At 40.3% G+C, this 17409-nt stretch overlaps 1 protein-coding gene across 1 annotated transcript in view; it reads right to left on the bottom strand.

The window, feature by feature from the left end:
• Positions 1 to 920: 920 nt before the first annotated feature.
• The window catches only part of Pten (phosphatase and tensin homolog), a 66218-nt gene continuing 49729 nt past the window's right edge, over positions 921 to 17409 (bottom strand). The window contains 4 exon segments of the mRNA NM_031606.2: positions 921 to 1423; positions 3495 to 3719; positions 6153 to 6319; positions 11743 to 11884. Coding sequence (NP_113794.1) covers positions 1238 to 1423; positions 3495 to 3719; positions 6153 to 6319; positions 11743 to 11884 — 720 coding nt within the window. The 3' untranslated portion in view covers positions 921 to 1237.

Below are 17409 nucleotides of genomic sequence, written 5' to 3'. Positions count from 1 at the left end.
GTTAATGACATTTAAAAAAATGTGCAAAACTGCAAAACTCATTGTAATAGAATGTGTAAGGTCAAAAGGGCGGGACATCTGACAGCCACTGGACTGAGGACGCATCATCAATCTCTAGGAAAAAAAAAAACCTGCTTACTGTTGAATCTCAAGTTGAAATTTCCTGTGAAGAATTAAAAATTATTTAATGAGAAAAAGAAACTGGCAGCCAGCACACGAAGCATCCACAGTAGGTATATGATTGAAAATTAATAAAAATAAATGTAAGTTGTTGACTGATGTAGGGACTAATAGCATCTGACTCTTAGCACTGGCCTTGATTACATAGGAGATGGAGCAGTCATTACAACTGAGAAAGCTTACTGAGTAAATCATTGTCAAATCTTCTGTTTCCAGCCCGTTCTTCGTTGAAAGCCTCGACATTTGTATGGTTAAGTGACTGTTGCTGTGTCTCTTATCTATGACCACTTTATTTTTATATCCCTTCATTTGTGGATTCTTAAGATGCTGTAGATGGTTCATTCCTGTACCCCAATACAAATGTACTCACTCTAGCTGCCTTTTCTAGCACCAATATGCTCTTTAAAACGCACAGACAGACAGCAGGACAGTGGCCATCTCCCGGATGTGCAGATTAGTAAGTGGAACATGCTAAAGAAAGGAGCACTAAAGAGCCGGAGATGTGTGGTCCAGAGCCAGCTAGAACGCTCCTTTCTGAGCACTCCCTTTATTCCCAACCCAAGTACATGCATTAGAATGTAGCAAAACCCTGCAGAAACCTCTCTTAGCCAACTGCAAACTTATCTGTTGCCACAAATGCAAAGGGGTAGGACGTGAACCTGGGAATCAGAGCTTTTCAGCCACTTCAGCTGGTGACAGAAAATAAAGGAAAAACTCCTACGTATACACATCGGTCTGTCTCCACGTTTTATAAAACTGGAATAAAATGGGAAAGTGCCATCTTTTATTTATCCTAATTGAATTTTAAATGTCCTTTTGACACAAAAAGGTATATACATGACACAGCTACACAACCTTTTTTAACTGGACAACAAGTGTCAAAACCCTGTGGATGTATAGGGTGAAACAAGATTGGTCAGGAGAAGAGAATTGTTCCTATAACTGCAATCTGACACAATGTCCTATTGCCATTAAAAAAAAAAAAAAAAAAAGGTCCATTTCAGTTTATTCAAGTTTTTTTTCTTGGTATTTTATCCCTCTTGATAAGAAAAAAAAATCAGACTTTTGTAATTTGTGAATGCTGATCTTCATCAAAAGGTTCATTCTCTGGATCAGAGTCAGTGGTGTCAGAATATCTATAATGATCAGGTTCATTGTCACTAACGTCTGGAGTCACAGAAGTTGAACTGCTAGCCTCTGGATTTGATGGTTCCTCTACTGTTTTTGTAAAGTATAATTTCACCTAGAGAAAGACAGTTTAAGAGGAAAGTGAACAATTAGAATGGCATCCTGCTTTGCAGATTTACTTAAAGTACTATAACAAAATGAATTCTGAAGGGCACTGCTTTTCAATTGACCTTAAAACTGCCTACTGTGCACTCAAAAGACACACTGATGAGTTGAGAGCTATTTTTAAACCACATCAGCTATAAGCACTGTATAATTCTATAAAAGTGCAAACTGAAGGCAATGGACTCACTAAACACAAAATTCAATTTACAAGTGCTTACGTTTCAAAAGCATTTCTCTTACAATCTCTGAAACAACTCCATGTTTACACTAGTGACACACACAATACTGATTAATAATCATGTATACAAGATCAACTAGCTCTAAAATCTTCCTCTAGAGAGAATGGAGGAAGCTAACAGACCACTTAGTGGTCCGCAGATGGACCAGTGGCCTTTCCATGCTGCAGTCACTGTTAGAGTCACTCCTTAAGTACTTCCATTTTAAAAGAAAAAACAAAAACCCAGAAGTCCAGGCAACATGCTAAAGGACAATCTCTGGTGAACAGTTGACAGGAGATCTACACTTTCTTTTCCATTATTCAGGTCATTTTCAGTTGTTCTCATAACTGACCCTTGCTTTAAGAATCCCCGTCCAAGTGAGTTACTCATTCAGCACTGCTCCTGCCATTGCGTGAGCCCGCCTTCTATGTGCACTACCCATCAGGCTCACATTGTCTCTCCCTGCCACTTCGAGCCCGCTGCCTCTCCCTAGTTCTCGGTCCAGGCTCGACTCAGGAAGTGAGGTGGACGGTTAAAGCCAACTCCGACCACATCTTCTCTGTGCTCGGCACCCCACACCTTCACACCAAGACTGGGTCCCTGTGACTCAGTAGAAATGACTTCTGAATGCCACAGAGAGGTACCAAGTTCACGCATGCCTCAATTCTCTTATCTACTCTTCCTCTGTTGTCCAAATAGCTGCTCTGCAAGCTGTGCACAGCTCACAGGTGTAAGTGTGCTCACTTCACTCTGTGCTCGCCCTCTCTACACACCCACCACCCACCTGACCAGACCGCCTTTGCCGGCTGCCAGCTTCACAGCACTTACCTTGATCTATCTGTTTGTTCAGTGACAATGAAAACAGTCTTTATCTACAGTAACTTTTCTACACTGTACTGTTTTATTGATTGTTTTGTAGTACTTGGTGTTGAACTCAGCATCACTCATGTTAGGCAAGCACTGACGTACATTGCCGGAGAAACATTAAAACAGTAATGTTTACTAGAGAGAAATACATTTTTTTTTTTTTTTGGTTCTTTTCTTTCTGGAGCTGGGGACCGAACCCAGGGCCTTGCGCTTCCTAGGTAAGCGCTCTACCACTGACCTAAATCCCCAGCCCCGAGAGAAATACATTTTAAAAGCAAATAGTTGCCAGATGAGGCTGAGGCAGAGACATGGCAGTTCAAGCCCAGCCTGTGCCCATTATACCAAGACCCTACCTAAAAAAATCAGAAAGCGGATGGCTGATAGGAATATCAATTTGTGGAAAAGGAAAAAATGAAAAATGAGGATTCTAAAGGCAACTTAAAAACATACTCGAGATCCAAAGGCATTGAAATATTAATTAGGTCTAAGTTCACTTAACATGTGAATGTCATTCTCTATTTTTATTAGCATTGTTATTATGTTATAATAATATAATCTATAGTTGAGTTTGTTACATGTGAATAAAAGAAATACAACAGAATGAAAAAAGAATTTAGGGCTGGGGATTTAGCTCAGTGGTAGAGCGCTTACCTAGGAAGCCCAAGGCCCTGGGTTCGGTCCCCAGCTCCGAAAAAAAAAAAACCAAAAAAAAAAAAAAAAAAAAAAAAGAAAGAAAGAAAAAAGAATTTAAAAGGGGAAGACTCAAGGTGGTGAGGGAGAGAAGAAATAGCGAGAGAATAAGTGGACTCATGAGCAGAAAGGAAAGGCTGCATAACCTCTCGGGAGTACACACTAAACAACACTACAACAACCCTAGGTCTTCACCTTCAGTCAGAAGAAAACACACCCTCCCACCCCAGAATGCTTTTAACTGACCTTAAAATTTGGAGAGAAGTATCGGTTGGCCTTGTCTTTGTTTGCTTTGTCAAGATCATTTTTTGTCAGGGTGAGCACAAGATACTCCTTGTCATTATCCGCACGCTCTATACTACAAATGCTATCGATTTCCTGATCACAAAGACTTCCATTTTCCACTTTTTCTGAGGTTTCCTCTGGTCCTGGTATGAAGAACGTATTTACCCAAAAGTGAAACATTTTGTCCTACAAAGAAAAGAAAGAAATGAAAGATGTATTTCACTTATTTAAAAATGTACCACAAATAGTCAACATATAAACCATATTCTAAAATGAAGGCAAACACCTTGTGGAATATTCTTATTCACTAAGTTATGTTATGAATAAAAAATAATCATGTAAACTCTGTTATCTTACTTTTATCTCTTTTATCTTTTCTTTTATTAGATATTTTCTTTATTTACATTTCAAATGTTATCCCCTTTCCTGGTTTCCCCTCAAGAAACCCCCTTTCCCATTCCCTCTCCCCCTGCTCCTAAGAGGGTGCTCTCCCACCCACCCACTCCTTCCTACCTCCCTGCTCTGGCATTCCCCTACACTGGGGCATCGAGCCTTCACAAGACCAAGGGCCTCCACTCCCACTGATGCCCAACAAGGCCATCCTCTGCTACATATGCAGCTGGAGACATGGGTCTGTCTATCTTTGGTTGGCGGTTTAGTCCCTGGGATCTCTGTGCGGGTCTGGATGGTTGATATTTTGTTCTTCCTATGGGGTTGCAACCCCTTCAGCTCCTTCATATCTCTAACTGCTCCATTGGGGAACCCTGCTTAGTCCAATGGTTGGCTGCAAGCATCCAGCTCTGTATTTGTCAGGCTCTGCCAGAGCCTCTCAGGAGACAGCTATATCAGGCCCCTGTCAGCATACACTTCTTGGCACCTGCAATAGTGACTGGATTTGGTGACTGTATATGGGATGGATCCCAAATCCTAAGAAAACTATTTCCTATTCTAATACGGAATTTTAAAAATGTTCTGAGTTTATATGTATATAGATATAAACAAAGATCAGGTGTCATTACAACCAAAGCCCTAGAAACTAACAACCGAAGCCCTAGAAACTTTAGACTAAGTTCCCTATGACAACTTCAGTTTTGCCCAGATATGCCCAGTGCCCGTGGAAGCCAGAGAGGGGTTCAGATCCCCCAAGACTGGTGTTACAGATAACTGTAAGGCAACATATAGGTGCTGAGAATCAAACCTGGGTCCTCTAGAAACCCCTATCCCATCCCCTCTCCCCCTGCTAGGAACCAGGGCTCCTAACTGCTCAGACGTGTATTCAGCCTTTTTAAAACCTTATTGATCTCAATTATTTTAATGTTGTTCAGTTGGCAATTGTATTTTACTTAGAGGAAAACAAGATAATATTATTTAAACTTACAAAATGTGGCTCACTGATGTGCACTGATTTTCTAAAACTGTTTTTATTTAAATCAGAACAGGCATGTAATTAGTAAGGAAAAGCTATAATAAATGGAAATTTATGGAATGTAATCTAAGATATATAAATATATTATAAGTATCCAATCTTCAGAGATCAGGAGTAAGAAACAGCACATCTCTAAAACTACAAGGAGACACTGAGGTAATTATCTATTTTTACAAACAATATAAAGCCAAGAGAGGTGCTTCATGCCTATGATCACAGCACTTGGGAAGTTAAGGTGAAAAGACTGCTTTACCCGGGCCACTTAGTGAGTTCTAGACCAGCTTGGGCTACAAAGTAAGAGTCTGTCTCCAAACAAACACTGACAAAAGATGACAAGGACGGAAAAGGCGTATCCACTGCTCGCGTGCGCGCACATACACAACTGTATGTGAGCCAGGGTCTGATAAGAAGTCGGAGATATCGGGCAGTGACAGCATACGCCTTCAATTCCAGAACTCAGGATATAGAGGCAGGTAATCTCTGAGCTGGAGACCAGCCTTGTCTACAAAGCAAGTCCAAGACAGCTAGCACTACACAGAGAACCCAGTCTCAAACAAACAAACAAACTAGGAGAGAGAAAAAAACCAAATACTTAATTTTTGAAATAGTTGCTCTTCCTCTGTTACCAGCTAAGCCTTCTACACCTTAAGGCTCATTTTCATGTTCACACTCAACTAAGGATACTAACCAAGGACAAATGTTCACACCAAGGGCGCTACAGCCGAGCTTTTGCCTTTTCTCAAGTCTGTCTCAGGCCTCAGCAATCCTAAACATGGATGTTTAACCTATCAGCCTCCCCCGCTTTGTTTTAATTATTTCTTCTTCATAGCTATTTCTTTCAACTAAGTAATACTGTCTAAACTTACTCAGTAAATATGGGGAAACAAAATATAAAATAGTCTATAGTCTCAAGAAACATAAACCTAATCGGGTGAAACATGGCTTGTGTCGCATAAGATCACAGAACAAAGCAGAAAGCTGACCCCGAGGTTGGGGTAGGCGGCTCTGCTTACAGTCTCGGCTCGGCCACAATAGCAGAGTGTGCATGGTTAGCAAAGCAGGAATCAGCGCAGCGGATGGCAGAGAAAGGCTCTCCTTACAAACTAATCTCCTAACCAAAGGCACTAAGCAAAAGGGCTGTGGTTACTCATGAAGGAATGGCTATTTCTACACAGAGGAACTGAAGTACAGACCTTTTTGAGCATCTTGTTCTGTTTGTGGAAGAACTCTACTTTGATGTCACCACACACAGGCAATGGCTGAGGGAACTCAAAGTACATGAGCTTGTCCTCCCGCCGCGTGGGTCCTGAGTTGGAGGAGTAGATCTTCACCTTTAGCTGGCAGACCACAAACTGGGGATCTACATGGGTACATACAGACGGTCACTCCACAAGAAATGTCTTCAACACACAAATTATCACAAACTGTTTTAATGATAAAGTATCAGAAATATACACAAAATTCTTCACACTGACTGCTTATCTAAAACAAATCAGTAGAAATAAAATAAGTAAAATAAAATCCAAGTAAGGACCTCTTCAACTTGAACCCTTAATAAAGTTCTATTACACATATGAAAATCAATTGCTACTTCATAAACAGTAATTCCAAGACTACACTCTAGCAACATATTAATATCAAAGCTTTACATTAACATAACGCAAAAGACTCATCACAACTTACTTTAGGCATAAAATAATTTAAACAATTTCCTGGGACTTTTGTGAACTGCATAAAGATGAAAAATATTAATAAGCTCTATAAGCCTAAGCCTTTATACTATAGAAATATAAAATACTGACCATCACTCTTTTCACCTCCAGTCTACAAGTTTCTGTGTGTTTGGTTGGTTTGGTTTTGGTTTTTTAAGACAGGGTTTTTCTGCTTAGCCCTGGCTGTCCTGGAACTAGTCAGGCTGGCCTCCAACTCATGGAGATCTCCCTGCCTCTGCCTCACAAGTGCCGGCACTTTTAAAAGCACGTGCCACTGCCACCTAGCCCCACATAGTTTTTAACATTATTTTTTTAATTCCTTGAGAATTTCAGATTAAGCATTCAGTGAATTTTGATCCAATTCACTTCCTACTTCTCCCTCTAACTCTTCCTGGATACACCCCCCCCCTCAGTTTCCCCCTCAACTTCATGGCCTCTGTGGTTTTGCTTTTTGAGAAACCCGCTGAGCCTAATGTGTGCCGCCCATATGCACATGGGTGTAAGAGCCCACATTTACAAAGTCACAATCATGAGAAATATAACGAAATACCGGAGATGTCTACAGGAAATGCAGCAGGCACCAAGGGAAAACTACAACAGAAACTTTTTTCTCTCTTAAACACTGCTCTCATCAACAATTATTTGGTTGCAATCTAGGTCTGTTTTAAAATTACTGTTTAAGTATAGTTTCACAAACATCATCATGATTTTGATTAGCAAGTCAACCAAAAGATGGTTAAAGATGTGGCAATGAAAAGAAGTTTTATTTCTAAAATGTATTCAAAATCACTTATAGCTAGAGAAAAACAGGAGACCAGTAAGTAGGTTAAAAGGGTGTGGGGCCCTTGCCAGATAGATGTCTTCTATAAACATGGGCTGGGGGATCCCCACAGAAAAGACTTACTCCCCCAAATAAATATTTTTCTCAAAAACAAACGAACGAACAAACAAAAACCTAAAGGGTGTGTGTGTGTGTGTGTGTGTGTGTGTGTGTGTGTGTGTGTGTGTGTTATTTCTTTGAAGATAAAAAGTGGATTGTTATCAATGTGAACCAAGACTCAGACAATGTGCAAAGCAAGCCAATCTAAGTCATAAAAACATAATGGTTTATACATTTAGCATATAAAGGCCCTACTGCAGCATCTCATGTAAAATAAGGTCCTCTGTAAGAGAATAAGGGGTTCATGGATTTACAATTCTGACATGGATTTACAAGACACTTATCATGAAACCCATCCCAAAGAGGAGAAACATTCCATCAGGAACCTGTCAATACATTTCCCTTCTTTGACTACAATTTCCAAGTGGAATGAGACACTTTATTAGGCTTTATACATAAGTGGGATGTCATATGAGACAAATGAACAAAGTGTGTTTTCAAAACTCTGGTAAAAACTATCAGGATGAAAAGCCTGATAATCTTATTACTGAATTATTCTACTAGCTCAGAATTTAGTACTACTGATTTTAGGATTTAAAAAGAAAACTGACTGTATAATTTGGATTTCATCTAAACAACACCTAAGGTATACACATACATACATACATTGAATAATTATCATGAGCAACTGACAAGCGAATTACAAATCCACAGTTCTTAGAAGGCCCCTAAAAACAAGCTGAAATAATTAGCCTGGCCACTGCTTACTGGCTGAGTGTGAACTGTGGTGCTTTGGATTAGGACAGAAGTTGAGCCATTTACACGGGCCATACTAATAGCGGCCTGGAGGACAGTGGTGCTGAGAGTGATGTAGATTATGACAGGCTGGGGCACAGGCTTGGTAATGGAGTACTTGCCCTGTGCACAAGATTCTGGGCTCCACCCTCGGTGTGTCTTTGGGGTGGGGGTGGGAGTATTGAATGACTTTAACTTGGTATCTGTGGTGGTCTGTCAGAGAGTGGCCATCATAAGGCTCATAGATTTGAAAGCCTGGTCATCAGGGAATGGCACTACTTGAGAGAGGAGGTGTGGCTTTGCTGAAGTAGGTTTAACTTTTTAAAGGAAATATGTCTTTAAGAGGTGGACTTTGGGCTTCAAAAGATCAAGCCAGGCCCAACGTTTCTGTTTTTGCTTCCTGCAGATGTAGAGCTCTCAGCACAGTGTCTGCCTGTGCGCTGCCATGCTTTCTGCCAGGCTGATAATGGACTGATCCTCTGAAAGTCTAAGCAAGTCCCAATTAAGTGCTTCCTTTTATAAGTTGCCTGGTAATGGCATCCTTCCCTGACAATGTCCTCAGCTGTAGTGTACAGTCATGAATAAACAGCAGCCACTGAGAAAAATGGCCTCCTATATACCGTGAGTTCCTCACTGGGATGGAAGTCCTAACATCAAAATGCTAAGACTTCTGAGACATGGATCTGAAGTGTGACTTCTGCTATGGTAACTACGTTCTGAAGAAATGACAGGACCTGGCTCTGACAAACCAGGATGAGAGCGCATCCTGACAGAGAAGCCAACAGGTCATTTCTATTTCACAGCAGCTCTTTCTCTCTTGTCACTTAGGAAAAGATAGTCAAGAAGACCAACGCTGCCAGCCCCCGCCTCTGCAGAAGACACTATACACTGCATCCTTAGTTTTATCTGTTTTACGGATGCCTCCTCTTCCTCCTCAACCCAATTTACCCATCCTCTTCCTCAGTCTTCACCATTTCCTTAACACAGCACACTAAAGGCTAAATTGCTGCCTTGTTCCTGACGCTTCCCTCAAACAGACATGACCTGTCCTAGACCTGAGTCGACAGTCGCATCCAACAAGTATCGACCTCCTGAGAATCCAGAGCTGGAGACCGATGGTCCTCCTGTGCACTCCAGCTCTCTCTCCTCAAGCACTAGGCCACTGAGACAGAGCTGCAGCCCCACTGCAGATCTTCACGAGCACCTTGTTTTCATTAGATTTAAAACAACTTTAAAGCCAAAGTGATAATGTTTGTATCTCCAAAAGTCAAATGCACGTTTCACCTCCATTCTATGAATCATCCACCTGAGTAAGATCAAAACGAGAACAAAATCTTTGGATACGAACAACTAAAGAAATCTCAAACAAAGCATATTTCCTGCTCTAGCGCATCTGCCAGGTCACATAGCTAGCTGTACTCCCCCCTCCTACATCACAGCATTCTATAAAATACAGAGCTGTCCTTAAAACATGGCTCAAGTCCCTAGGATCATTGTGACACCAATATTCCAAGTCTATTACGTGCATTCGAGATCCTGTAACAGCCAATCAGATCTTCTACTTCGTGTCCTGTTCTTCACCGTGCTTGCCTCACCTTATCCCACTGTCTGTAATATTCCTTCACGCTTAACGACAACCACACTGCACACATTCTCCAATGAGGCTTTCTTCATGAAATTAAGTTTCTTTCTAAAACCTTTTTGTGAACATAGTAGTTATAATTTATGCATATAAATGAGTATATTTTAATGTAACTTCAATATACAGCATTAAATCCCAGCACATAAAGAGGTAACTAGAAAATTTAAAAGATTAAGAAGAATTTACTGGTCAATATTTTTTAAGTCTAGAGATGTAAACATAACGTTGTGTGACTAAAAGCCAAACAAAACAGTTCAGCCAGAGAGGCAGAGGAGAACTGACCAAAGGTTGGTACCTAGTAAGATTCCTGAGCAGAGCTTGCTGCATGACCTCCACTCAGCCAATGTCTGGCTCTTCTATCGATACCTAAACTATAGGAAGAACACGAGTTCTCATCCTTTTTCCTTCTCACTGAACCTAGTAACGTTCCTAGCCAATTGCTTCCATTAGTTCAGTGCCTTGTACTCATGTTTTAAAAATTCTACTAATATTAATACTAATTATTATACTAATATTAATCAGTATGAAAGTTCCTTATAACTTTCCAACAAGCTATATGATTTATATTCTGATTTAGAAGCCTTTAACAAAGTTATCTTACCCATGGGCAATCACACCTATCTGACAAAGATAGACAACTTCAAGAAATTGACTTTTGGGCTGGAGAGATGGCTCAGTGGTTAAGAGCACCCGACTGCTCTTCCAGAGGTCATGAGTTCAATTCCCAGCAACCACATGGTGGCTCACAACCATCTGTAAAGAGATCCGATGCCCTCTTCTGGTGTGTCTGAAGACAGCTACAGTGTACTTACATATAATAAATAAATAAATCTTTAAAAAAAAAAAAGAAATTGACTTTCTCTGTATATGATTTTAAAGAGAACAGGTTAATTTGCCTAAGTATTTCATGGAGGTGAAAGACTAAAATCACTGACAAATTACAAACATCTGTAAAGGGATTCTAGTAAATGACATCTCATGATACTAGGACATTATGTTGAAAATACAAATAAAATATCTTAAGTATAAGACTCGCAGGTGGCACTTAAAACGTTCAATGTCAAAAAACTGTCACAGAAGAAAGACAGTGAGCAGCCTGGCCTTCCAGGGCTGCATAAAATCCCTCCATACATTTCCCGTACGTCCATCCCCTTCGCTAAGTAGCTGCTTTGGGTACAGTTACTGGGCTTCTTACTCCTAGAGTTCTGTAGTAAGAACGCTAGCCAAGAACAGCAGCAAAGGAGAACAAGACTGAAGTGAGGAGAATGGCTGCTAAGGTAAGAGAAATTACAAGCAGACATCCTGTCATGACTACATGCTTCAGCTTGTGACAGGAGATGGCATGGCCAAGTCAGAGGCTGTTTACCCACTCTACAGTCTCTCTTTCTCTGACCCCTTGACAGTGAGCATTTGTCCCCCTCAGTGAAGGACCTGATCATGGCTGGAGGCGATTCTTACACTGGCCTGTTAGAGCATCCTTCAGTTATTTCGTCAGAAGAGAGACTGTGTCTAGTGTTTGCAACATGGAATATTTATCCCATCAATATAACTGACTTCAAGAACACCAAAATTTACTGGGTTAGCTCTCTCAACCCAATGAGCTGAACAACTGAACTAATTAATTCCAACTTCAGAAATATACTCCTATATAAGTTTTAACCTGGCAAATTTATTTCTAAATTTTTATGTACACATTTAGAAATGGTTTTAAATTTTTTTCAGCACATAGAAGAATGAGAATTTAGATCACTTACTGCAAGTTCCGCCACTGAACATTGGAATAGTTTCAAACATCATCTTGTGAAACAACAGTGCCACTGGTCTGTAATCCAGGTGATTCTTTAACAGGTAGCTATAATAATATACATAGCGCCTCTGACTGGGAATAGTTACTCCCTGATAGACCGGGGGTGGGGACAAAAAGAAAAAGAGACGTCAAATTCAAAAGAAAAACGTCATTAAAGTTGTTACACAACATTGCTATAACTGGGTTATTCCAAAGTTTCTGCTTAAGTGGCTAACATTCAAATCTAACTCAATATTAGAATAAATAAGAGTAATAACAAAAGGAAAATATCAGCTATCATAAAATGTAGTTATTAAACATCTCATTTATTCAAATAGTAAACGATGCTCTGACCTATGAACCCAATAAGCAAAGGTCACTGCATAACCAAACAGCCAGCCAATGGCCTCTGTGCTACAACTACCTACACCCAGGGTTCCTCACATGGATGGATTCATTAGGCATGTAATTCTTCACAGACATGCTCACCTACTTCCTCAGCAAAAGCATATCGGAATCAGCACACTAGAGAGAAATGTGCTGCCTCTGTGCAGAAAACCAGTAGAACATGAGATTCTGACCATAGAGTCCAAAAAATAGACTGTGCAACTAAATGATAGACACACTCAATAGAACTCATTAACAGAGGCACTAGGAGCACCCTTGGAGAAATTAGGGAAGCATAAAATGGCTTAGAAAATACTACAAATATCTAAAAGACATAATTCACATGACATTGAAAAGGGGAATCTAACCAGGAATGGTGTCCCACACCTGTAATCCTACCACTAGAGGGGCTGAAGCAGAGGACAGCTGTTCCAAACCAGCCCAGGGTTTATAGTTCCAGGCCAGCAAGAAATCAATCAATCTCTGCCTGCCTGCCTACACACACACACACACACACACACACACACACACACACACACACACACGAGGCTGAGATGGCTCAATCAGTAAGGGGCTAGCCTGTAAGCATGAACGATGGAAAACCCATGTATATGTTTTTCTTAGTTCTTTAAATATTTCGTTAGTGTTTTCGCCTACACATATGTACACCTGGTGCCCACAGAGACCAGAAGGCATGTCATGGAACAGGAGTTATGAATGCTTGTAAGCCATTATGTGGGCACTGGGAATTAAGCTGGCCAGGTCCTCTGCAAGAGTCACAGTGCTCCGAACCCCTGAGCTATCACGCCAGCCAACCTACCCCATGCACATATACACTGTGAAAAGGCACTGTGTAACCAGACAGGTGCTTACAACATCAGCATTCGGGAGGCGGAGAAAGGCAGGTTCTTGGTGTTCACAGGCTAGTGAGCCTGGACTTGGTGAAGTCCAGACCAATGAGAGACTTTGTTTGAACAAGAGGTACTGCACCAGAGGATGGACATCCAAGGAACATACGGTGGTTCCTACACCTATGTGAGGCCCAGTCTCAAGAAACAGGATTGTAGAAAATGGGTATTTTGTTGCATTAATATAAGAAAAAGGTATTTACAATGCTCTTTAATTTACTGAGGGCATCTAAATTTCTATTGTGCTAAGAACTCTAGATAGAAGCACCCTTCTGCTGGTGAAGCAGAATGGATAAAAGCTAAAAAGTATAAAAGAAATATGATGACTAGCAAATAAATACAGGGATGTAGACTCTGGCCCCATCTTCTTCCTCTCCATCTGCCTGTCTCTCTGCTCTACCTGTGCTCAAGCAGCAGTACACAACTTTAATCCCAGAACTCGGGGGCCGGGAGGAAGCTGGTGGATCTCTGTGCATTCCAAGCCAGGCAGGAATACAAAGAGAGACCTCATCACAAAAACAAAAACAAACCAACAAAAATGGGAAAAACACCTGAAATCGTGATTGGCAATTTAAGATTCTGGCTGAAGTGAAAACCAACTACTAAACAGTCAAGGCTTGTATTTACAATCTGACAAAATATAAACTTCAATTTGCTTCTCTTAAAAAATTAGTACAATAACATGAACCTGCTTAATAGAATCTGAATGAGGATCAAAGAGTAAATTCACTTACACAAAAGAATTTAAAATAAACAAAAGTAATATACAAATACTAAGTAACAGTTATAGAAACAATAGTTGTATAAATGTTGGAATAGATGAAATTTTATCTCTATATTTTTCATTTTGTTTTTTTGAGACAGGATTCCTCTGTGTGTAGTAGCTCTGGCTGTCCTGGAACTTGCTCTGTAGACCAGGCTGGCCCCAAACTCATAAACTCACAGAGATTCCCCTGCCTCTGTCTCCTGTCGGCTGGCATTAAAGGCATGCAATGCCACTGTATGGAATGTTTTCTTTTTTAAAAAGGTAGTAAAACCACACTAATTTAAAGAATTGTTACAAAATATTAATACTAAGGAGTACCCTCAATGTTTAAATTTAATGTAAAGTTCATATTAGAGCACCTTATTAATGCAACTGTAGCAAAGTTGTCACTGACAGTTATGGAGGCCACGTACAGCATAACTAAGCAAGCTAGGGGAATCAGTAGACAGGAAGTGGATGAGGACAACTGTTGTTGATGACATAAATTTCTGAATCATATTAATTTATTTCCAGACAAAAGATTAAAGAAAATTGAAGCTATATAAATAACGCACATGGTGGCACATGCCTGTGCCCAGTCCTTGGGAAGATGGGGCCCTCTGAGTTAACGCTAACCCCTGGGCCACACAATGAGACCTATCGTAAAACCTGTAAACAATTATTTAAAAGAAACCTAATGCAAGTCGATAAGAGCAGGTTGTCAAATTAATAGTTGATAATGTTCTAATGGTACATTTTCTCTTGCTCTCTAGTTTTTGGTACATACTTCACATTTATGTACAGCAACAAACAGTTATAGCCATTATAGGTTTTCTCATACAATGGGAAGGGCATCAATTATCACGAGCATTTATTTGCTCGTCCCTTTGAAAAGAGCTGGGTTGATAAGTAAGGAAACAATACTCAGATCAACAGCAGTTGTGGGAACAGAGCTTACAGAGCTCAAAAGCAGTGGTGATGCAGAGGGAAGCCTGCACCACACAAAGGCGGGGCTGCAGGCCGGACAGCGGCTAGGACTTAAGTGCCTGACTAAACACAAACATGCTACATCATTCATCTTTGAGTCAACTACAAAAACCCAGATTTAACCCTACATGCCACTCAAAACACTGGCTCTGTTTCTTTTAGTCAGTGTTTGATTTGCTAGTCCAAATAGTTCAGTTTCCTCAGTTCACTGATTAATATCTTTATTTTCTACTGGTGAATGCTCTTAATGTATCTTTCATCAAATGGCTCAAAAATTATTTAAGAAAATGGCTTTACACTTCCATAATGACTAGAATTAAACTCTAAGCTGCAGCTCTACTCAACACCATCAGGAACAGTTAACAGGGGCTCCACTTCTAAGGCTTGTGGGAGTTGTAGTTAGTGAGTTATTAACCTAAGTAAGTGGATACTGCGAAGCATTAAGGTGCTAATTTTATTGCTTTCTTCACTGTACACATATTTAACTTTGTGCCTCCTTGGAGTATATTCAAGATTTCTAACACTGTTTTCTATCTTTTTATTTTCCTTTTCTGGCTTTTGCTTAACAAATTTGAATCCTTTCAGCACAGAGGTTCATACATGCTCCGTGTCCGAGTGCCTCCTGTGTTAGTGTAAAATGACATCTTTGATCAGTTGTATCAGTTTTTATTACAATGCTATTATAATACTAAAAGCCTGTCACCTGCTTTGGAATTTTACATTTTCCTATATTTTTCATTAATTCTTTTTTAAGCCTTGGCTACGTAATGCTAATTACCTTTTTTCTTTTGGTTTTTCAAGATAGAGTTTCTCTGTATAGTTGTCCTGGAACTCATAGAGGTCCACCTGCCTCTGCTTCCCAAGTACTGGGGATTAAAGGTATGTCCCACCATGCCTGGCTGGCTCTTGGAAAACCAGAGTTACATGGAAGACACACATGTTTTAGATCTATAATACCACCCCCTAAGACTGGACTAGCCTAGCACCACTCAGTATGTAACGTGTTCATCTTCTATGAGTTCAGAGTCTAGATGATCTTCTACAAGGGAAATTCACAAGAACTAAAGAAATAAATAAATTTCTATTTGTGCAAACTTTCCTAGTGAACTGGAAAATATTTTCCATGTCTAAGCTCATAAATAATATGAATGTTTCAACCTAAAAAGTATTTGCTTGAAGAGAGAGATCTACATTCTGAATGACCATAATAAATCACTAGGCAGTAATTCAGTAATTCAATAAACAAAAGAATGTGGTTATTAATATTATAACAAGCAGTAGTTATTGTAGCTGCTTTCCAATATTCAAAACATATTTCTATTATTCCCATAACATTGCAAAGTATATATTACCACATATTTTATGTTTCAAGACAGGGTCTCGTTTGTACCCCAGCTGGCCTCAAAAGTGGTCATCCTGGTTGGAACTGGAAAATATCATCCTGAGTGAGCTAACCCAATCACAGAAAGACATACATGGTATGCACTCATTGATAAGTGGCTATTAGCCCAAATGCTTGAATTACCCTAGATCCCTAGAACAAGCGAAACTCAAGACGGATGATCAAAATGTGAATGCTTCACTCCTTCTTTAAATGAGGAAAAAGAATACCCTTGGCAGGGAAGGGAGAGGCAAAGATTAAAACAGAGACTGAAGGAACACCCATTCAGAGCCTGCCCCACATGTGGCCCATACATATACAGCCACCCAATTAGACAAGATGGATGAAGCAAAGAAGTGCAGACCGACAGGAGCCGGATGTAGATCGCTCCTGAGAGACACAGCCAGAATACAGCAAATACAGAGGCGAATGCCAGCAGCAAACCACTGAACTGAGAATAGGTCCCCTATTGAAGGAATCAGAGAAAGAACTGAAAGAGCTTGAAGGGGCTCGAGACCCCAAAAGTACAACAATGCCAAGCAACCAGAGCTTCCAGGGACTAAGCCACTACCTAAAGACTATACATGGACTGACCCTGGACTCTGACCCCATAGGTAGCAATGAATATCCTAGTGAGAGCACCAGTGGAAGGGGAAGCCCTGGGTCCTGCTAAGACTGAACCCCCAGTGAACTAGTCTATGGGGGGAGGGCGGCAATGGGGGGAGGGTTGGGAGGGGAACACCCATAAGGAAGGGGAGGGGGGAGGGGGATGTTTGCCCGGAAACCGGGAAAGGGAATAACACTCGAAATGTATATAAGAAATACTCAAGTTAATAAAAAAAAAAATTAAAAAAAAAAAAAAAACTTCTACAGAGACACTCGCTGCTATTTCTGCCCCATTCAGATTCAGCCATCCTGTTTCTTTTTTCCCTTGCTTAATAAAGGATTTCTTTGTGTTGGAAAAAAAAAAAAAAAAAGTGGTCATCCTACTGCTTCATCCTCCAGCCTACTTTTTTTTAAATTTTTTTATTGGATATTTTTTATTTACATTTTATTTATTTTATTTATATATATATATATATATATACATATATATATTTTTTGGGGGGGGGGGGAGCTGGGGACCGAACCCAGGGCCTTGCGCTTGCTAGGCAAGCGCTCTACCACCGAGCTAAATCCCCAACCCTCTGCTTCATCCTCCAAACAGCTTGAGGTGACCTCAATTTC

This window comes from Rattus norvegicus, chromosome 1 (genome assembly GCF_021556685.1).
Source record: "Rattus norvegicus strain SHRSP/BbbUtx chromosome 1, alternate assembly SHRSP_T2T, whole genome shotgun sequence".
Taxonomy (NCBI): domain Eukaryota; kingdom Metazoa; phylum Chordata; class Mammalia; order Rodentia; family Muridae; genus Rattus; species Rattus norvegicus.
Note: the sequence above shows the minus strand (reverse complement) of the source record. Positions and strands in the feature narration are given on the sequence as shown.